Below are 23,141 nucleotides of genomic sequence, written 5' to 3'. Positions count from 1 at the left end.
ATTTTCTGCTGAAGGAATTTTTTTTAAATTATATATATATATTGGTTGTGGTGTTATCGAGTTTGTTTTAGCGTTTAAAAAAATAATTTTTAACATTTGTTTTAAAGAAAAAGGCGTCTCCTCCCAGCAGCCCTCGGGTGGGCTTACCTTTCCCAAGATGGCGGCGAGGAGACGGGGCCGTGAAGCCTCTGGCAGCGGCGGCGGCCGCGGGGTGAACACCTTCGCCAACGACGGCAGCTTCATGGCGCTCTTCAAGAAGAAGATGGAGGAGGAGGAGAAGCTGAGGAAGGAGGCGGGGGGAACGGGAGGAGAAGAAGCCGCCGCGCCGAGCGGCCGGGACATTAACAATGGCGGCGGTGGGGGGAGTGTGGCTGCCGGCCAGCAACAACAGCCCCAAAGCCCCGAGGCCCAGAGCGACGGGAAAAGCCAGGCCGACGGCAAGAAAAGCGTGCTGAATATTGTAAGAGCCAGGGGGATATTGTGTTTTTTTCCCCCCTCCCCTATCCTTTGGTTAATGAGCAGGAGTCGAAGATGGAGGAGGACTTGCATCGCTGTACTTGCCTTTTTCACACCCACACACATTACAATGTCAATTCTCTATTCCCACAGATATATTCATTTCATTCTTTAGCCATTCCAATCACACCACAGGCCAAACGTCCTCCAGCATTTCCTGTTCGAGTGCTCTCCTCATTGTCACCTTTGCCCAAGTCATCTTCTCATGGACCACAAGCGTACGTCCAATAATGGACCTTTCCCCCGATAGATGGAGCATTTTATCCTTTATTTCAAAGCTGGCACCCCCCTCCAAAAGCTCTTTACCACCAAGTGCAGTCACTGTTGGCGTGTGTGAGCCCTTGGATACCGCGGTGGGCAGCACACACTCTCACTCTCTCTCTCTCTCTCTCTATCACATCAGCCATGATCTTATTGAATGGCGGAGCAGGCTCGAGGGGCCGAAATGACCAACTCCTACATCTTATGTTATGTTACATAGAAGATAGGAGCAGGAGTAGGCCATTCGGCCCCTCGAGCCTGCTCCGCCATTCAATGAGATCATGGCTGATCGTCTAAATTCAGTACCCTGTCCCTGCTTTCTCCCCATACCCCTTGATCCCTTTAGCCTTAAGAAATATATCCAACTCCTTCTTGAATATATTTAATGAACTGGCCTCTACTGCCTTCTGTGGTAGAGAATTCCACAGGTTCACCACTCTCTCTGGGTGAAGAAATTCCTCCTCATCTCTGTCCTAAATGGCTTACCCCTTATCCTTAGACTGTGACCCCTGGTTCTGGACTCCCTGACCATCGGGAACATCCTTCCTGCATCCAGTCTGTCTAGTCCTGTTAGAATTTTATAAGTTTCAATGAGCCCTTGGAGAGGGTGCAGAGGAGATTTTCTGGAATGGTATCAGGGACTTCAGTTATATGGAGAGACTAAAGAAGCTGGGATTGTTCTTGGAGCACAGAAGGTTAAGGGGAGATTTAATAGTGTTCCAAATTATGATGGGTTTTGATAAGAGTAAATTAGGAGAATCTGTTTCTACTGACAGGTGGCTCATTAACCAGAGAACCTAAATAATTGCCAAAAGAACCAGGGGGACGAGGGGATTTTTTAATGCAGCGTTTATGATTTGGAATGCACTGCCTGAAAGGTTGGGTGGAAGCAGCTTCAATAGAAACTTTAAAAAGTGAATTGGCTATATACTTGAAAAGAGAAAATTTGTATGGCAACGGGGAAAGAACGTAGGGAGTGAGACTAATTGGACAGCAATGAAGGGATTTAAAAAACAAGGATGAAAATTTTCAAATCAAGATGTTGCTTAATGGGGAGCCAATGTAGGCCAGTGAGCCCAGGGGGTGATGGGTGAACGGGACTTGGTGCGAGTTAGGACACCGGGCAGCCGAGCTTTGGATGACCAAGTTTACGTAGGGTAGAATGTGGGAGGCCAGCCAGGAGTGCGTTGGAATAGTCAAGTCTGGAGGTAACAAAAGCATGGATGAGGGTTTCGGCAGCAGATGAGCTGAGGCAGGGGCGGTGACGGGCAATGTTACGGAGGTGGAAATAGGTGGTCTTAGTTAGGCCATGGATATGTGGTCGGAAATTCATTTCGGGGTCAGATATGACACCAAGGTAGCGAACAGTCTGGTTCCGCCTCGGACAGATGCTAGGGAGAGGGATGGAGTCGGTGGCTGGGGAACGGGGTTTGTGGCAGGGCACTGATGGGCTTTCTTTCTCGCTGCCCATGCTGAGTCTCTTGACATCCATCATTGAATTGTAACTTTAGCATCACTGAAGTTGCAGTGTAAATAGAGAGTCAGGAACAGGAGTAGGCCAGTCTGCCCCTCGAGCCTGTTCCGCCATTCAATTATATCATGGCTGATCTGTACCACAACTCCATTTACCTGCCTGTGCTACATATCCCTCAATACCCTTGCCTAACAAAAATCTCAATCTCAGTCTTCAATTTGTGGAAGCGAGTTAGAAAGTTCCACTATCCTTTGTGTGAATTCTTTTTCCTGATTTCACTCCTAAATGTCCTGCCTCTAATTTTAAGATTACGCCCTCTTGTTCTGGACTTCCCTACCGGAGGAAATCGTTTCTCTGTGTCGATCCTATTGAATCGTTCTCATAGAAACATAGAAGATAGGAGTAGGCCATTCGGCCCCTCGAGCCTGCTCCGCCATTCAATGAGATCATGGCTGATCATCCAAATTCAGTACCCGGTCCCTGCTTTCTCCCCATATCCCTTGATCCCTTTAGCCTTAAGAAATATATCCAACTCCTTCTTGAATATATTTAATGAATTGGCCTCCACTGCCTTCTGTGGTAGAGAATTCCACAGGTTCACCACTCTCTGGGTGAAGAAATTCCTCCTCATCTCAGTCCTAAATGGCTTACCCCTTATCCTTAGACTGTGACCCCTGGTTCTGGACTCCCCTGCCATCGGGAACATCCTTCCTGCAAGCAGTCTGTCTAGTCCTGTTAGAATTTTATAAGTTTCAATGAGATCCCCCCCTCATTCCTCTAAACTCCAGTGAGTATAAGCCCAATCGACCCAATCTCTCCTCATACGTCATTCCTGCCATCCCAGGTATCAGTCTGGTGAATCTTCGCTGCACTCCCTCCATGGCAAGAACATCCTTCCTCAGATAAGGTGACCAAAACTGCACACAATACTCAAGGTGTGGTCTCACCAAGGCCCTGTACAACTGCAGCAAGGCATCCTTGTTCTTGTACTCGAACCCTCTCGCTATGAAGGCCAACATACCATTTGCCTTCTTAACTGCCTGCTGCACCTGCATGCTTACCTTCAGCGACTGGTGCACAAGGACACCCAGGTCTCGTTGCACTTCCCCTTCTCCCAATCTATTGCCGTTCAGATAATCTGTCTTCCTGTTTTTGCCACCAAAGTGGACAACCTCGCATTTATCCACATTATACTGCATCTGCCCAATCACCCAACCTGTCCAAATTATACTGGATCCTCATTTTAAAGACCTCGATTCGATCATCCCTCAACCTTCTAAACTCGAGGGAATACAAGCCAAGCTTATGCGATCAGCCCTCCTAATTTAACCCTCTAAGCCCTGGTATCATTCTGGTGAATCTGTGCCGCACGCCCTCCAAGGCCAATATGTCCTTCCTGAAGTTTGGTACCCAGAACTAAATGCAGTACTCCCGACAGGATCTGACCAAGGCTCTGTACAACTGAAGCATAACTTCCTCACTTTTTTGAATTCCAACCCCCTCGCAGTAAATACCAATATTCTATGAGCCTTTTTTGATTACTTTTTGTGCCTGTGCACTAGCTTTTAGTGATTTGTATACATGGCCACCTTAATCCCTTTGCTCCTCCACAGCTCTAATTCCCTCACCATTAAGAAACGTTGTGGCTGTCTCACGCCATAAGGAATATAACTCCAGTGTGGTGTCAAATTGGCCTCGAGTGTTTGTTGTAGGGGTGTCTGGACCCCCACCCCAATAAGAACTTGGTGTATTAAATGTTTACCGAATGCGAGCACTCCTGCCTGCATGCTGTGTAAACATTGACATTTTAATTACTGGAAGCGGAGCTTGTAAGCACCCTGCTCTCTGTTGGGATTGCTTTCTGCCACTTCTAATATCTTGGTCATCTTGATTAGACTGGGAATTATAAATAGAAGATTCAGCAAAACAGGATCATGGACTTGGAGTATCTTAGTTGCAAGTATGAAAGTTCCCTTTTCTGTTCTGTTGCTTTGAGAGGCTTTTCTTCCATTTGTTTCTGCTCAAAAATATTTAGGTTATAAAAGTGCATATTTGACATCCTGGTTCACATGGTCCCATAGTTTAAATGAGTAGAAGTATAAGCACCCAAACCAGACTTCCTAAAATGGATCTCTGCTGTAGAAAATACTTGCATTGTGGGTGGGCCAGCGGATTGGCAATGACCTTTCAACTTTGAGCTCTGGGTTCAAATCCGACCCACCCTGATGGGATAAAATAAAAACAGACAATGCTGGAGAAACTCAGCGGGTCGGGCAGCGTCTGTGGAGAGAGAAACAGAGTCAATGTTTCAGGTCGATGACCTTTCGTCAGAACTGGACAAAAGCAGGCAATGGAACAGATTTTTAAGCAAGTGAAGGGGCTGGGAAAGGGGGGAGGGGAGGAAAGAACGAAAGGGAAGGTCTGGGATAGGATGGAAGGCAGGAGAGGTTAAGAGATATTCAAGGCAAGAGGAGATGGTAATGGGACAGGTTAAGAGACAAAGGACGGCTCTAGATGAAGTGTAAATTGCACTGGCAGAGTGAGAGACAGCTGCCATGTGGGAGAGAAGAACAGACACAAACACAAAGTGTGGATAAAAAGTATATACATGATTGGGGCCGAGAATATGATCTGAAATTGTTGAACTCTGTTGAGTCCAGAAGGCTCCTGATGGGGTAAAAGTCTCTTCCGCCTGCTGGATGTATTGATCCTATGGGAAATCGGTTTGGACAGTCTCGATCCAGTTCCTAATGGCACCAGTTGGCAATCTCGTTCTGAAAGGCTGGTGTATGAAATGGAAAGAGATCATACCGTAGAGTGCCTTCTGATCTTTGGGCTGAGGTACATTGACACAGCTGAAAGGGAGCTTTATTCTTCAAGGATCTGTAACGCCTGACCTGGGAGTGCTTGATGCTGACATCAGGTGCATAATTAAGAAATATATGTATTTTCCCTCAACTTCTACATTTTGGTCAGCATGGGGGAGAGAAACATGAACTAACTTGTGCTGCAATTAAGAGCGTGTTTGCGCTGCTTTGTTTTGGAGTAAGTTCAGGCCTCAATGCCTGATTACACCACACAGTTTAGCTTCAGTTTGGGGTCACTCTCAACCACTTTGCACGGATACTCGCCTAGTGTAAATGCAACCAGTGTTCCCTCTAATTTTTTTTGGGGGGGGGGGGTCACATGGCCCATTCAGAATTCCACGCACGCGTGGTTTTTCCCCTTTAAAAGCCGGTGAGTCGGCTGCTTGGGACCTCCAGAGTGGTGTGGGACCACGCAGCTTAAAGGGAACATTGTCTTCACATTATTTCACACAAGCAGTGTCAGACTCTCTGGACCTTATTGACTTTGGGCGGGAGCAACAATCTCACAGTTGATTGAGGAGCAAATGAGAGAGGATGGCAGCTTCTGTAGTCGGTGAAGTCATCTCGATTGAAGATCTCTGGAAATCTTGTGCAGAAGAATGTTTTGTCCCAATTCTGGTTCCATTGTGGGGAGCTGGTGTATGTGAGGGTGTGTGCCCTTTGTATTTTCAATTCTTCCAGCCAGCCTTTTTGGTTGCTGGCAGGACGCTGTGTTTTTCTTTTGAAGATTTGAATTCTTGGGTCAGACGATTCTTCCAGCGGTTTACATCGAATAGATCTGTATAAGTTCAGGCTGTTAACGATTGTATTGTATCCCCAGGAATCCCGGCTTAAGCTACGATGTTGGACGATTCGTCTTCAGAGATTAAAACCATTTTTCAACTTGTCAGAGAATAGGATTCTCTTCTGCTGCAATAAGCGTTCAATTCTTAGGTGCTTTTGCATTGGTGCAGGTTGAGTTGTTCATCGTGGGAGAGTGGCGTCTATACTAGCCCCTCGCGTTCACATTATTAAAACTGTTTACCTTATCCCAGCAACAGAATCGTACAGCTGCGAAAAGATGTTTCATAAAAGGAAAACTAATATTGCTATCTGGCTGTGTATACTTTCAATTCTGTGTTTTACAAAAAATTCTACATTGGAAAATTACCGTTGGTACCTAGATTAGAAAGATAGCAATATCCGATTTATTAGGCTCTTAATCCCCTTATAAATTTGCTTTACAGCTTCAAGAGTTCTGTTATGCCCTAATGTATGTTAAAATTCTGCAATTATATGTTAAATATAAGCCAAGCGATGTTGTCTGACACTATATGCCACTGGTTTCGGATCAAGCACTTATCGTTGCCCTGGTTATAAACAGACCATTTAATGGACCGGGTGCTCCAAGAGTATTTTGTCCACACTAATTACAGGATTAAATTTAGTTGCTGAAAATGTGATCTTAATTAATTGAAAATATGGCTGTGTTCATGATGCCAGCTGGACTCTGATCAAACACCTGTTTTTGCACAGACTAAGATAAGATTGGAAATATATCTGAAGATGCTTGTGCAGATATCACGTGCTGTAAAACCTGGCGCATTCTAGCTGTCCATCATGAGGCTGTTAGCTTCTATAGCGACCATTAAGATTCTAAGACAAAACAAGTGAAGCTTAGATGATGATTCGTTTTTAAAATGTTACAGCCAGAGCTCTGATTGTTGCAACCCTTTAATGTGAGGACTTGGGTAGTTTCATTTCCCAATGGAGTGAGATTAAATGTATCCATTAACACATATTCATGAGTCCCATTTGGAGCATTAATAAATGATGATGTGGGAAATGGAAATGTCACTGGGTACAGTAAGTACACCATGTTGAGGCAGTGACTCAATGTTGCATTCGATCTACAAAGTGCTTGACGCTGACTCGGTCTTTATCAGCAGATTGTGCCACATGTTTAAAGTGTCCCTTTAACCAGCATTGCATCAGTTAGTTAGCCATAATGTTACTTTTCTAGATGTTACAATGTGGTAGGGCGAAGAGACAATTGGAGTACATTCGTGTCGAAAAGTAAGTGAAAATCTGAAATAAAAACTGGAAAGGGACGGCAGTTCAGTTAGTATTGGAGAGAGAAAGCTTTCACTATTCAGGTTTGCCCTTCAGTTGAGCTGAATAAGTGTTTTATAAAGTGGACATGTTGACTTTAGCATAAACTAGTAAGAATATACGTGCGCACATTTTGTGTTTTTAAAATAATTAGTCGTGTTGGAAGATGACCTATGGGATAGAGGTATCTCTGCCCATTATTAGCGATCATTCAGACCTTATTGAGGTGTCCTACTGTGTTGGCAGTGCAGAAACGTCTCTCTCTCTCGATCCTGCTGCAAGTTATGCTGCAGCCTTTATTTCACGCCCAGTAACTGGTGAGTAGTCAGGGTGTGATCGCAGCAGCAATTGCAGCCTGCAATCTAAATAGACCACTCTCCGGGCAATGTTTCATGCTTATGTGATTGTTTTTGTTAGATTATTAGCAAAAATAAAAACTCACGGCACCTGCATATTCCAACATTGGCATTTGGTGAGCAGCCAAGAACATAAGAACCGAAGAATTCGGAGCAGGAGTCGGCCACACGGCCCCTCGAGCCTGCTCCATCATTCGATAAGATCATGGCTGATCTTCGACCTCAACTCCACTTTCCCGCCTGATCCCCATATCCCTCAATTCCCCCAGAGTCCAAAAATCTATCGATCTCAGCCTTGAATATACTCAACGACTCAGCATCCACAGCCCTCTGGGGCAGAGAATTCCAAAGATTCACAACCCTCTTGAGTGAAGAAATTCCTCCTCATCTCAGTCCTAAATGGCCGACTCCTTATCCTGAGACTGTGACCCCCTGGTTCTAGACTCTCCAGCCAGGGGGAAACAGCCTCTCTGCATCTACCCTGTCAATCCCCCTCAGAATCTTTTATGTTTCAATGAGATCACCTCATTCTTCTAAACTCGGCCCATTCTACACAATCTCTCCTCATAGGACAACCCTCTCATCCCAGGAATCAATCTAGTGAACCTTCGTTGCACTGCCTCGAAGGCAAGTATATCCTTCCTTAAATAAGGAGACTGTGCATAGTACTCCAGGCATTGCCTAGTGTAACCGTACTCGTCATTTGTAGAGTTTCTTTGCTGGTTCCCCTACTCCATATAATGAAGCGGAGATAGTGCACGAGCCAGTTTGACGTTTAAGCCCATGAAGTGTGCAGATCCTCAAATTGAAGTGTTGTATTTTGGATTTGTAAAGCATATAGTCGGTCAGAGATTGCAGTCACCAAGCCCATAAGCAATGGCCACAAAGCAAAGACGTAGCTTTTTAACTTTGTTAACTTGCGTTCGGTGTCACGAGAGGTATCCAAAGTAAAGCTGTGCGTCCAAACTGAAGTAAACTTTAAGATTTTTTTTTTTCCTAGCACTGAAATAACGACTCCAATAGAAAACCAGTTGGTTATAATGCTGTTAAACCCCCTTTCTGCTTAATCCCTGGGTCAGGGTTCTTGTAGAAAAAGGGAGTAGGCTCAGAAACCATCTGATTGCAACATTGCATGTTCAAAATGATGTATGTGGGTAATGTCACCAGATCTGTTTTAAGCTTTTAGCTCAAAGTGCAGCAAGAAATTCAATTTGCAATCTTTTTTGCAAGCAAGCTGTTACAGATCTATTGATGGATTTGCAAATATTAATATTAAATGTCTGGCTAATTCAGCGCTGAAAGATTTAAAGAGTTGTTGGCGGTCTTTAAAATGGTAACACCTGCCCTGTCACTTTTGCCTTATAGGGGAGTATAAAGAATGGCCTGCCTGTGCTCACAGTAGCTTGTGTACTGTATGTTAGAAGTGCTTTGAGAGGTTGACGTGGGAGATGCATTCTGTTGTGGAATGCGGTCTAATTTCAGGATCCCTGCTTTATTACATAGTGGGCAGCATTGGCATTGCAGCTCCAAGCGCTCGTGTAACGGTTGCAGTCTTCTGTCCCTTACCCCAGGTGGGAAAGCGACGCGGTGGGGCGAAGCTAGCCCTCAAGACGGGAATGGTAGCCAAGAAACACAAGGCCGATGAAGAGGTAAGAGTCATTGGCCTTTTGTCAATGTCGCTCTCTGTGCAGTCTACCCTGAAGTGTCTAAACTTGTGTGCGTATATACTGCCTTTGTTTGTTAAAGCATTTGATCGTATTCACGTCGTGTGGGAGCCTTTCTCTGCCCACGTGCTCCCATTTAAATGGAGACACACTCTCCGTGCTGCCTTTCAGGCTGCCCTGTGTAAATGTTATGGTCATTATGCTCTCCACAATCCTTGTATTGACTTGTTTAAATCATTTTTACTTCATAGAATGATACAGCACAGAAGGAGGCCATTCGGCCCATCGTGCCTGTGCCGGCTCTTTGCTAGAACTATCCAATTAGTCCCGCTCCCCGGCTCTTTCCTCATATCCCTGCAATTTTTTTCTCTTCCAAGTGTTTATCCAATTCCCTTTTGAAAGTTACTATTGAATCTGCTTCCACCGCCCTTTCAGGCAGCGCGTTCCAGATCACAACAACTCGCTGTGTTTATTAAAAAAAAAAAAAAAAAGTTTCCTTCTGTCACCTCCGGTTCTTTTGCCAATCACCTTAAATCTGTGTCCTCTGGTTACGAACCCTCCTGCCAGTGGAGTCCGTTCCTCTTTATTTACCCTATCCAAACTCTTCATGATTTTGAACACCCCTATCAAATCTCCTCTTAACCTTCTGTACTCTAAGGAGATCAATCCCAGCTTCTCCAATCTCTCCACATAACTGAAGTCCCTCACCCCTGGTACCATTCTGGTAAAGGGTTGATAACGAGAGGCCACAGATTTACGGTGATTGGCAAAAAAAAAAAAACAGGTGACACGAGGAGAAACTTTTTCACTCGAGTGGTTAGGATTTGGAACGCACTGCCTGATAGGGCGGTGGACACAGATTCACTAGTAGCCTTCAAAAGGGAATTGGATAAATACTTGAAAGGATGCAGGGATATGAGGAAAGAGCGGGGGAGTGGGACTAACTGGATTGCTCTTCGAAAGAGCCGGCGCAGACTCGATGGGCCGAATGGCCTCCTACTATGCTGTACTATTCTATGAGAGAAGAACAAAGTTTTAATAGCCTGTGAAACCCTACTGGCATTGTAACAGGATTTGTCTATAGTACTAAAGGTTTTTGTCCTGTGGTTGCCTCAATGCTGCTAGATATCTCCACCTTCTGTTTAACACCCATTTCAGTCTGCCTGTTTCTTTCCATTCTCTTTCCAGGCTGAGGCGCGTGGAGGCGATGCGTGGGCCAAATACATGGCAGAGGTGAAGAAATACAAAGCACATCAGTGCAGCGATGACGACAAAACTCGGCCTCTTGTTAAATAGCCACGTGTGCGAGCCCATGCAGACAAGAACTGTATTATATTTTACAAGCGTTAAGATCAAGTCCTCAACCCATTGCCCTCGCTGTACAGCCAGTATGAGATTTTTGTTTCTTTTGACAGCCTGAAATATGTATTTATTTGAATTCGTGGTTTGAAAACACTTGCAAAAAAAAAAAAAATCCGATGCATTGTTTAATTTTCAACATTGAAATCCTGTCCACTTTCAAAGTGTGATTATCAGTGTACAGTTTCCCTATAGTTACTGTCCCACCATAGTACATAGTTTCCAGACACTTTTAATCTTTATTTTTTATAATATGCACGATATAGCTCCAATTGTCAGTAAACAAAAAAACTCCACGCATATTTTGCTCTCTTGTGCCTCCAGTTATTAGCTACAAAACTGTAGCCAATTTTTGAAACTAGTATTCAATATTGCATATTCTGCTGGCCTCCTCTTGGCAAGTTGGCTAAAATGTAGGGGTCGGCTAGTTTGACTTTTGGCTGGTCGGGTCTGGCGCCTACCTGCACCTCTGCGTTGGGAGGAGCCCGGTGCTTGGGTGGCGCTGGTGAGGCATTTATGTTTATCGGATGTATTACCTTACTATTAGCATTAAGAGCTGAACTGTAAGAGGCAGTAGTAGGACTTGTTTCTAGTGGTCTGTTGGCTACAGCACTAGAATACTGGAGACCAGTGATTTTTGAATCCTAGTCTTGACTGGCCTTCAGGCTGAGTGTCTTTCCTGGGGGTGAGTCTATCCAGACAGCAGCAGGACAGAGGGGCAAAGCTGCAGAGTGACCGCTGTTGTGCCTCTTGAATGGGTTTTTTTTTAAAAGTGGGTCAGCCAGCCAATGAGTGGGACTGTCCCATCGTAATTAAAGGGGAAGCGGGCAGCATGGACACAGGCGGCTGATGTGAGCACAGAAAATGGGGTGGGGTTAGAAAAAAAAAAGTTACTCAAGTTCACAAAACTACCTCAAATGCATTCAGTGGAACATTATTACAAAGCGCTCATAACCTGCCCAGCTAGATTTTCGCCTGGGTGGTAAATGCTTATCTTCCTGCAGTGCTAGTGGGAGACATCGCTTCTTGGTCCGATGCTTGAATTCTCCTTTTCCCCATTGTAAACCACTGAGCCCATGTGTGTTGCGCCATCCAATGTCTCTCCGCCTGTTCACGCTGGAATGGTCTATGCGACTGTTCAGTCAAAATAAAATGAGACGGTGGGGAAAAATATGAATGACTTGTGGTGAAAAGAGGAACTCTGCCTCAGTTAGCACATTGCAGACAGGAAAGCGGAAGAGTTGATTTTAGTGGGATGATTTCCCCCCCCCCCCCCATCGGCGGTGGCTGCTTACCGCTGACAACAGCGGAGGGTGAAGAGGGAAGAACTAGAAACTTGGCAACAGCAGTATCTTACCAATTGCAAAAACAGTCTGCTCTACGGTTAATGTCTCTTTTCAGAGCCGGGCAGAGCTCTCACTTTAGTCTGAAGTGCAGGTCCACGCCGGATCTCCAGAGGACTCTTAATACAAGCTCTTGATTTGTATAGGATTTAGCTAATATCTGTTAATGCTTGGAGACGTTTGGATGTGAAACGGTGATGGAAGTGAAATGGTGCGGCGGGGAATACAGAGCAGGTAGAATAGAACTAGTTTGTGGAACTTTGAATTTAACAATTAGTAATTTTGACTGATATTTGTTATGTAAATTTCCCCTCTGTGAATTATATCTCTCTCTGTTCAGTCTTTCTGGACTTTTGCCTGCTTCTCCCAGACTTTCATCAGTATCCTTTCTGGCCAGTTGCTAGGAGATGTGAGGTATGCCCAGGCAGGGTGTAACCATCTGCTATTTCCCTACAGTTGTGGACCCATCTTGTCTTACTAGTATGGTTCATATTGGGAGTGGGGTGACTGAATGATTTGGGATTGAGTTGTCATTCACCTTTTCTCTACAATGTGTTCCAGGACCATGCTGCTGCTTTTTTTAGGCACGACATTAGAAGCATGAACTAAGCTCCCCTGATAACTCATTAGGTACTGAGCCACGCAGGCCGGAAAGTTCATTCGGGTTTGTGCTGTGTTAGCCGATTTCAGCCGGGGTGGTTGGTACATGGGGCTGGGAAGCAGGAAAATCGGCCAGGGTTGCTGCTGCTGACTGCTGTCTATATCTCTGCTGAAAGATGCCTGTGTGCGGATGCTTACTGAGAACATCGGCAATGCCCTTCGTAGTCAAGTAGCCAGGACTTCACTGTCTGAGCTCCCACGACGAATGGGCACTGGGACGATGCACTGGAGCTTTGCTTGTGTTTGTAAAAAGCAGCCACTGCAGGAGCTGCCACTTTCTGGGAGGAGGGCAGACAAGAACAACACGTTAACAATTTTGTTTTATAAAAAGATTTTAAATGACGTTTTTGTTTTCTCAAGCTTAACCTGAAGTAAAGGGACCAAGGAGCACCCACTATCCAATGAAACCATGACATTCACCCCACAAGTAGCCCAACGGCGAATAGCTGGGCCATTGTAGCCCACGAGTGCTCAATCCCCAGGCCTTTGCTGAGTTATTTAATCCTGGCCAGGACAGCACGCTCCAGTTGCCTTCAGCTCTCTCCTGGGTTAGGGAGGGGTGGGGAATCGGGCACAGTTCCCACTCTGTGTGTGTGTGTGTGTGTGTGTGTGTGTGGGGCGATTGAGCTTTGATGTGATGCTTTGGTAGTTGAATAGCATGCTGCTTGTTTTCCAGGCTGGCATGTGAATAGCAATTTGGGTGAGTTACTGGGGGAGGGGGGGGGTGCCTAGATCCAATGGCATCATACCCAACCGGGATTTAACATCTTGGGTGTCGGCCGTGGCTCGGGGTGGGTAGCACTTTCGCCTCTGAGTCAGAAGGTTGTGGGTTCTAGCCCCACTCCACAGACCTGAGCACATAATCTAGACTGACAATTCAGTGCAATGCTAAGGGACAGCGGCCCTGTCCGAGGTGCCGTCTTTTGGACGAGATGTTAAACCAAGGCCCCACCTGTCTTCTCAGGTGGGTGTATAGGAGCCCGTGGCACTTTTTAAAGAACAACAGGGGAGTCCTGATGTCCTGCCCAACACGACCCAAAACCAACACTATAAACAAAAGATTATCTGGTCACTTATTTCGCTGCTTAGTGGCACCTTGCAGTTTGCAAATTGGCTGCTTTGTTTTCACAGGTCACAACAGTGTCAAAAGTACTTAATTGGCTGTGAATCGCTTTTGAGATGTCCTGAGGTTGTGAAAGGCACTATAGAAATGCAAACTTAGGAGGGACGAAATAACTTTTAAGAAAAATTTGGGTGGGTGGGATTAAATTCTGGATTTCCTAATTCTGTACCTGTAGTTAGATTCAATTAAATCTATGTTTCTAAGCGGTTCTGGAAGTTTGGTTGCTATAAGTGGACAAGTCGGTGGCTATTTTTACAGTACAGGAAACTTTGGTTTATCCGGAGGTTATATGTCCGGAATACTCGATCTAACGGCAAAAATCAGGAGCCGTTTTCTATAAGTTTTTTTAGTTCTCGTTGCTTTTTTTTTCCCAGTCAGGCACTGCAAGGTCTGTAGCTATAGCAACAGCTTCAGCTACAGACGCTTGCAGCTGCAGCCGACTGTTTGAAGCTGTTGCTAAGCAACAGGGTTTGTTGATTCACAGAGCTTTTCAGTTCCGTATCTCTCAACATTAACGCTGGTATGTCCGGCACTTTTGATGTTACGGCACCAGCTCGGTCCCGTCAGTGCCGGATATCAGAAAGTTTCCTGTATTTGTTTTGCCATTGCTCATGCTGGACATCCTGATGCACATTGTTTCCCATTGCTTCGCACGGAGCAGCACAGGTGGGACATTCGGGTCGGCCAAAACCAGGTGAACTGATCCTCAAATCTGTTCACAGTTTAACAGTTGGACCTTATGGCTTTGGGTGAGGTGGTGATACAGATGCAAACTGTCGTGGAGCTCCTGCCCTGGAACAAATTCCAAATCTTCCTTTATACAGAATCCGTGCAATTTTATTGCCAGGTGAAATCTGAACAAATCCAATGGTTGTGAAGAGTTTAGATTGTACCAGATGGACAGTTTAGTCCATTCATGCTCACAGATCCAAACAGGACTCATTTGGATTTTGGTATAACTGGGGATTTCATTTGGTGCTGGTGTGTTCCGTTCTGAGAATTAAATGTTAACTTTTCCTTTCTTGACAAATGTGATTCTTCTCCCCCTCTTTCCCCCCCCCCCCCCCCTCAATCTTTTGAATATTTTGCCATTCCTGAACACAGTGTCCTTTACTTCTAGAATGTAACATTGCTTCGCTCAGCTCAACATCACTGCCAATGCTCTTAAATTCATTGTCTGCCCAGTGAAGATCTTTAACCAAGTTTTGGGGTGGGGGGGGGGGGAGGGGGGTGGGGGAGGAGGGGAGGTGAGCTAGAGAGCGCGAGGAGTGTCACTGGAGCACTGCAATTTGGTTTTAACTGGAAGATGGAGAAGTGAAACGTCACTGTCCCGGCTCAGTAGTTTGGGTATTGAATTTTTACTGATATTTAAGGGACTGCCTTCTGCAATCCAGTGCTTGCCTACAATAAACAAAAGAGGTTGATGACGTTTGTGTCGGATAACCACGCTGTACATACATGTCTTGTATCATGCTTTGTTTTACATGCAAAGCAGTCTTTTAAAATAAAAAGAAACGCCAGTCACTTAATACTGGATTCTTCTAACTGGAAATCTGAAATTCACAAGCATTTTCCAATCTGCAAAGATCTCTCTGCAAAATACAATTCAACTCTGACTGTCCTGCATTTACTTAACGATTAATTGTGGCCTGAGGGGGACACCGTCTTGCTTTAACTGCATTCTCTGTTACTTCATGTAACACTTCTGGCCTTTAACCTGCATCAGCTGACCAATAGCACAGTGCTATGTATTTTTTCTAAAAATGAAATCACACTTAATTGAAATCCACTTGAGTTGGATTAGCTAATTTGGTGCTGGCATTTCCCACACTGTCTCATAAAGGTCCCTTGTCTCTACTTTTGTGCTTCAAGATGAGCAACAATGTAGTGGAAGAATTGAACTTCCCCCTCCCCTGCACAGCATTGAGTGTTGCAGCACGCACTGCCTTGTAGCACAGATCATATTAACCTGCCATTGTGCTTTTAAACACCATTACTAATTGACTATACTGTACAGTTTCTTCTCTCTTCTCTCCCCCATCACTACAATTAGTTAACGACATTGAAAGTATTTTTCAAAGGAATGAATTGCGACACTTTAATGGATCTAACTTGATTTATTTCAGAAGAGTTTTTAATTTGTTCCTGGGATGTGGGCGTCGCTGGCAAGGCCAGCACTTATTGCCCATCCCTAATTGCCCTCGAGAAGGTGGTGGTGAGCCGCCGCCTTGAACCGCTGCAGTCCGTGTGTTGAAGGTACTCTCACAGTGCTGTTAGGGAGGGAGTTCCAAGATTTTGACCCAGCGACTGTGAAGGAATGGCCAATATATTTCCAAGTCAGGATGGTGTGTAACTTGGAGGGGAACTTGGAGGTGGCGGTGTTCCCATGCGCCTGCTGCCCTTGTCCTTCTAGGTGGAAGAGGTCGCGGGTTTGGGAGGTGCTGTCGAAGAAGCCTTGGCGAGTTGCTGCAGTGCATCTTGTAGATGGTACACACTGCAGCCACGGTGCGCCGGTGGTGGAGGGAGTGAATGTTTAAGGTGGTGGATGGGGTGCCAATCAAGCGGGCTGCTTTGTCCTGGATGGTGTCGAGCTTTTTGAGTGTTGTTGGAGCTGCACTCATCCAGGCAAGTGGAGAGTATTCCATCACACTCCTGACTTGTGCCTGTAGATGGTGGAAAGGCTTTGGGGAGTCAGGAGGTGAGACACTCGCCGCAGAATACCCAGAGTGCCTCCTCTGTTATGCTGTCATGATTTTTCCCCATCTCCCTAGTTTACCTCTAGTTGCTGAGCTCCAACAGTTTTCATCGTTTTTTAACGGGGAATGAAATGTTATGCGCATGTTGAGAACTGGAGCTGATCACTGCACTAAACTATGTTCGAGTATTATCCCTGGAATGGGTTGCACGTTTCCAGTAGTTATACCACATTTAATCCAGGTTTGTATTCCATGAACCAGGATATTTTGAGACTTAAGCTTTGCCTAAGGATCTTTACAGTGGTTCCCCTGATGTCCTAGTGGGTAAAGGTGTAGTGTGTTAGAGGGTGCCTCGGGTTCTGTTCCACTGAATTGGCTGATCTAGGCGGGGACAGCAATGGGCCACTACGGTTGACCCCAGCGTCCCTCAAATCGGCCAGGGTTCCGGCTGCTGATTCCCTTCCAGTGATTCCTGCTAGCAAGTGTGTATGTTTAGCAAGATATTGGGTGGCATCTGCATAACTACTTCGGCAAGTAAGTAGTTAGAGAGAGAGGGGGGGAAGAGAAGAGAAAATGTGCCAGGTAACTCACCTAATTTTAGGAGGCAGTTCACGTTGCTCTCATCTGTTGTCCATACAGGTACTCCTTCCAGGAGTCACTGGGGTGGGTAGCAGGAGTGGAATTTCCTGCTCAGGGGGCTGTGGTTGAATGTAGAATAGTCCTGATTTAGATCAGGTAACTCGGTCCCAACTGGGAGACTCATATTGGCACGTATGCTGCATATTCTAATGCCCCCAGGGGCGTGAAGTTGAAAGCACTCTAGGCGAATGCCTGGCGTTAGCAGTGTTACCTTAATTCTACCCTCTGTACCATTCACTATTTTCATTTTTCGAGTAACACTATGTGATGCAGCTTATCGTCCCATATTTACTATATCGCTTATGTTGGACTATTATAGGGATAAAACCAAACTTTTAAAATTGCACAATAGTCAATGTATTGAGTGAAGGCAATAACTTAACCGCATTGGTGTTAACTTGAGTTTTGAATTCAGTTTATCCTCCACCCTGCTTGATTGAGTCATTTCCACCTGGTCTACAAACTGCCCTCTTTGCATTGTACGGTCCACAGCCACTTCTTATGGAAGAAGCATTCATCAAATCCTGACTGCAATCAGTTTTTCTTTTTGGCCACCCTTGCTGATCACTGAATAAAGCATTGTAAACAGCTTGGAGTGTTACTGTGTCCACACATCACCACATCAGCATCCTGCAACAGGGCTACTAGCCTAATAATACTGAAGGCAAATGGCTCCAGCTGTTAATACAGCTAGGAGTGTGGGATATCAAAATCACACTGGAATGATCTGCAACTATGATATGATTGAGAGCAGCTGTAACAGTATGTATCTTTTGAGAAGTCCTCATTGTTAACCATTGCGTTCCTGGTGACATTGTATTTAGTAAGAGAGCTGGCAAACTCGCAGTGCCATATTTCTTCTTTTGTTCTCCCAGCCTGGCCTCTTAATCTATTTCATTTCCTGTGCTTCTTTAGTCTTGACAAAGGGTTTTCACCTGAAACGTTGACTATTTTCTCTCCATGGATGTTGCCTGGCCTGCTGAGTTTTTCCAGCATTTTCTGTTATTTTGGATTTCCAGCATCTGCAGTATTTTGCTATTGTACTATTTGCCATATTTTAAGGTCCCAGATAAGGTGGTGAAGTAAGAGAGCCAGCATTGTGACCTGATAAACAGTTGCTTATTGACACTAGTGTTCTCTTTCTTGTACATGTTCTGAAAGTTGTGACCTTCTCTCTCATGCTGTGCTAACAATGAACCTGCCCCTGCACAATCAGACCCATCAGTCCAGCTCCCTGTATTCAATCCAATCAGTGTAATGTCACACCAGCAACAGAATAAAATGGCGATTCTACTTTGAACCCATTGGAATAATAGGCACCAGTCTATCAGATACAACATATTTGAACCAAAAATTACCTCAGCAATCAGTCCACTTATAAAGACAAGGTGATTAGAGAGTTGATGCTGGGTGGGTGATTGAGGGACAAACCAGTTTGATGGGAATCCCGCTGGCTCGACTGGTTGGGATGAGGTAGTGGGCCAGATTTTCTTGTACTAAAGCATCCAGCCTGAATCATTTAAGAACTGGTGTAATGGCCAACTCATTATTACATATATTTCCAGGTGCAGGGAGGCAGCCTAAGGTGGAAGTGGAACATAATGTATAATTTAAAGGGACGTGGGCAATTAAAGGGAAGTAGTAGAATAGGGGACAAACATCCTTATAGTCTGTTTGCTGTTTTGCTCAGGCTGAAGAAGAAGGGAGGTTTGCAGTGACAGGTTAAAAATTAAGTGAGGTATTAGTCTGTAAGCAAGTGATGATAAAACTCTGCACTCAACACCCTGTTAGCTAGCTGCTGAAATGGAGGTGATATTGCACAAGATGGGTATGAGGCACGTGGGCCTGTTTTGCTAATTGATGGCTGTATCCTCATAGGAACTCATTGACGTATGACTGCACGGATGTGGAGGGAGACTTGAGGCCATAGCTGTCACTGGTTTGGCCAGTACCAGACTTGTGTGTTAGCTGCAAGTGTCCTTGCAGCAAATGGAACAACTCTGCTTCTGGTGGTGCTAACCCAAATTCTGTGAACACAGTTCCCCCATGATTACTGCCAGGTAGGTGTCATGGTATCTGCACCTATGGTTGGTGGGTCTGGCCACCACATGCTGTGGTGACGATTGATCACACTTTTGTGCAGTACCAGTGAAACTATAATATACATCGCTGCTCATGATGTGTTCTCCTCTACATTGGGGAGACCAAACGCAGATTGGGTGACCACTTTGCGGAACACCTCCGTTCAGTCCGTAAGGGTGATCCCGAGCTTCCAGTCGCCTGTCATTTCAATTCACCATTCCATTCCCACTCAGACCTCACCGTCTGCGGCCTCTTGCATTGTTCCACGGAAGCTCAGCGTAAGCTCGAGGAACAGCACCTCATCTTCCGATTAGGCACTTTACAGCCTTCTGGACTCAATATCGAGTTCAACAATTTCAGATCATAACCTCGGCCCCTGTCATATTTTTATATTTTTTTATCCACTTTTGGTTTGTGCCTTTTCCTTTTTTTTTTCTCTCTCCCACATGGCAGCTGTCTCTCACTCTGCCAGCGCATTTCACACTTCATCTAGAGCCATTGTTTGTTTCTTTACCTGTCCTATTACCATCTCGTCTCATCTTGAATATCTCTTAATGTCTCTTCTTTCATCCCCTCCCCCATTTCCCAGCCCCCAAACTGCCTTTTAATCTGTTTCATTTTCTGCCTTTTTTTTCTCAGTTCTGAAGAAGGGTTTCGACCCGAAACGTCGACTCTGTTTCTCTCTCCACGGATGTTGTCTGGCCTGTTGAATTTTTCCAGTGTTTTCTGTTGTTATTTCGGATTTCCAGCATCCGCAGTATTTTGCTATCGTAGAGTATAATATACGGTGATTGTGGGATTCCGAAGCAGCCGCCAGTTTGGTCATCAGATATCTTACTTGTGTCATCCAGTCTGCTGACCCAGTATTCCTTTGGGAATGGAGCCTCCTTGTACACGAAACCTCTACGGAAATGAGGTATCTGCATTTCTGTCTGGATATGCCAGTGATACCAGAACATCTCTAGTGCAGTCTGACCCATTTGGTATCTTTTGCTTGTTCTTCCTAAAAGGAGGTTTTACCACCCTCCCCCTCCCCTCCCTTGGTGGCACTAATGCTGGTGATGGGAGGAAATGTTTCAGGAGAAAACTATTCAGGTTTATGCAACCTGTCCTCATAATTTAACCCTTTAAGCCATGATATGATTCTGGTCAATTTGCACTGTACTCCTTCCAAGGCCAATATATCTTTCCTGAGGTCCAGTGCTCAGTACTGAACGCAGTACTCCAGATGGGGGGGTCTGATAAATGCCCTTTACAACTGAAGCACAACTTCATCACTTGAATTCCAGCCCTAAGATAAAGGCCAACATTCTATTAGCCTTTTAGTACCTGCGCACTAGCTCTTATTGATCGGTGCACATGGGCACCTTTGTCTCCTCCACAACCCACAACAGCATTAAGAAAATATTCCAATTTGTCTTTCTCAGATTTTAGTGGATAACATCACTTACCCACATTGAACTCGTTTTACATAGAAGATAGGAGTAGGAGTAGGCCATTCAATGAGATATGTCCCTTTGTAACTTCTTCCTCTTCTCATTAGCACAATTTAATGGGCCTACATAACCTTTTACCACCTTTCTCTGGATATGTTTATTTATAAAAACGTTTGCTGTTATGTTTGATATCCCTTGCAATTTTTGTTCATATTTCCTTTTTGCACCTCTTTGTTGCTCTCCTGGCCATCCATTTTTCTTTGTATTGGTGTGTCTTTTTAGCTTGATACTGTCTCTTACCTCATTTGTTGATCACGCTTGCTTAACTACTCGGGGCTGCACTGAATTAAGTGCCAACCTAGATGTGTTTTAGTCTCGAGTGGAATATTGTTCCTTGGATGGACAATGAAGGCTCACCAGCAGGAGATTGTCTCCAGGGATTCTGCCGACATTAGGACAGGAGATTGGGGAAAACTCAAGGAAATTTGGGGCCTGTACAGCACAGGATGCCATTCAGCCCACCCTGTTTGTGCCAGTACTTTAAGAGCACTACAAAAACCAATGCTACTGCTCTGCTATCGCCCCTGCATCTTACTGGATAGAGGCAGCTTTATTCTACATTTAACTATGCTATACCTGGCCTGGAAGTGCCTTATGCTGATAATTGGTGCCTGATACGGAATGTGCTCTATCCTGCAGCGCAAGCAATCCTTAAATGATAAGACATGTATAAAAATGAAAACTGTTCAGACCGGAAGGTCCCAGCTTTGTTTGGTCTGCGGAGTTAACTGATTTCAGTAGTAGTAGGAATTTTATAATTGGTCTTACTGGCCATGGGCAAGGGCCAGGGGAAAAAAACAGGGTAGCGATTTAGTCACTCCCTTTCTTGGCAGTGTCTATGTAAAGACAGGGAGAAAACAGGCTAGAGAAATAGGGCAGTGGAAGGAACACAATTCTAAAATATATTTCTGGCCATAGTTCATATCCAACAGGTCTACAGCTCCAACCCCAGTACCACTGACCTCAGAAACCAGCCTGTACAGTTGATAGCAAAACCCCCCCCAGTAATCTAATTACTTAAATGTTACCAAGGAAACACTAAAATACACTAAATTTGAAAATTCATTGTAATAGTATTAAACCTCATGGGCTCAGATTATTATCTGAACGGCAATAGATTGGGAGAAGGGGAAGTGCAACGAGACCTGGGTGTCCTTGTGCACCAGTCGCTGAATATAAGCATACAGGTGCAGCAGGCGGTTAAGAAGGCAAATGGTATGTTGGCCTTCGTAGCGAGAGGATTCGAGTACAGGAGCAAGGATGTCTTGCTGCAGTTGTACAGGGCCTTGGTGAGACCACACCTTGAGTATTGTGTGCAGTTTTGGTCACCTTATCGGAGGAAGGATATTCTTGCCATGGAGGGAGTACAGCAAAGATTCACCAGACTGATACCTGGGATGGCAGGAATGACGTATGAGGAGAGATTGGGTCGATTAGGCTTATATTCGCTAGAGTTTAGAAGGATGAGAGGGGATCTAATTGAAACTTATAAAATTGTAACAGGACTAGACAGACTAGATGCAGGACGGATGTTCCCGATGGCGGGGGAGTCCAGAACCAGGGGTCACAGTCTAAGGATAAGGGGGAAGCCTATTAGGACAGAGATGAGGAGGAATTTCTTCACCCAGAGTGGTGAACCTGTGGAATTCTCTACCACAGAAGGCAGTTGAGGCCAATTCATTAAATATATTCAAGAAGGAGTTGGATATATTTCTTAAAGGCTAAAGGGATCAAGGGATATGGAGAGAAGGTAGGGACAGGGTACTGGTTTTGGATGATCAGCCATGATCGCATTGAATGGCGGAGCAGGCTCGAGGGGTCGAATGGCCTACTCCTGCGCCTATCTTCTATGTTTCTATGTAAATATATTCTCACTCTAGGTGGCATGAACATCCTGAAAACACACTGATCCCGAATTTGCAGTCGGGATGACAACCAACTGGCAGCATTCACCGTCATTCCGCCTTTGAAACTGACCGCAACTTTGGGATTTTGCATGTGCTGAAATCCCGAAGTTGCGGTCAGTCGTCGACAGCTCCGTAACTGGCCGCATCGTGCCCCCGCTCGCCCGCCAGTGCCGGCAATCGGCCAAATCATTGAAACTGAGGAAAACTTCGGCTCTTCTGCTGTTAAATTCCCCACTAAAAGTTAGACCCCACAGGGATTCGATAGCGTTATTACTGCCAAACAAATGTTAAGGGCCTGGAAAACTAATTTTAATTTTGTTCAATGTGAAATTTGTCCATTTAAATAAAAATTAAAATTTTGAAGAAACTTTTCCAAAACATTTTTTTTTGAAGTTTGTCCCATCTTTATTTCAGGTTTGCCTTTTCCCCCTTGCGAGAGCCCCAATCTTTGTTCTGCTCTCTAACGTTTTTTAAAAAGTTAGAATTTTAAGAACTTGCGCACTTCCATTCGCTGTCTGTGAGAATTCTGCATTCTGATTGGCTGCTCAGACAGCTTGTTGACGTCGCAGCAGTTCGCACTGTGGGATCCCCATTAACTTCCGTCGAT

The 23,141-nt window shown here is 45.0% G+C and overlaps 1 protein-coding gene across 1 annotated transcript; it reads left to right on the top strand.

Annotated features, from left to right (window-relative positions):
- Window positions 1-141: 141 nt before the first annotated feature.
- trir (telomerase RNA component interacting RNase) lies at window positions 142-17,639 on the top strand. Its single transcript, XM_085971719.1, has 3 exons — window positions 142-460; window positions 9,137-9,214; window positions 10,418-17,639. The coding sequence occupies exons 1-3, from the start codon at window positions 158-160 to the stop codon at window positions 10,523-10,525; spliced, it is 489 nt and encodes a 162-aa protein (XP_085827845.1). The 5' UTR covers window positions 142-157; the 3' UTR covers window positions 10,526-17,639.
- Window positions 17,640-23,141: the final 5,502 nt, after the last annotated feature.

This window comes from Somniosus microcephalus, chromosome 31 (assembly GCF_052327205.1).
Source record: "Somniosus microcephalus isolate GS21.2 chromosome 31, FLI_Smic_1.0, whole genome shotgun sequence".
NCBI classification, from domain to species: domain Eukaryota; kingdom Metazoa; phylum Chordata; class Chondrichthyes; order Squaliformes; family Somniosidae; genus Somniosus; species Somniosus microcephalus.
This window is presented reverse-complemented; position numbering and strand designations above follow the sequence as displayed.

Excerpts from the sequence above, each read along its gene's own strand:
- trir (XM_085971719.1), top strand. The coding sequence starts at position 158 with ATGGCGGCGAGGAGACGGGGCCGTGAAGCCTCTGGCAGCGGCGGCGGC. Across the intron at positions 461-9,136 it reads AGAAAAGCGTGCTGAATATT|GTGGGAAAGCGACGCGGTGG; the intron begins GTAAGAGCCAGG and ends CCCTTACCCCAG. Across the intron at positions 9,215-10,417 it reads AACACAAGGCCGATGAAGAG|GCTGAGGCGCGTGGAGGCGA; the intron begins GTAAGAGTCATT and ends TTCTCTTTCCAG.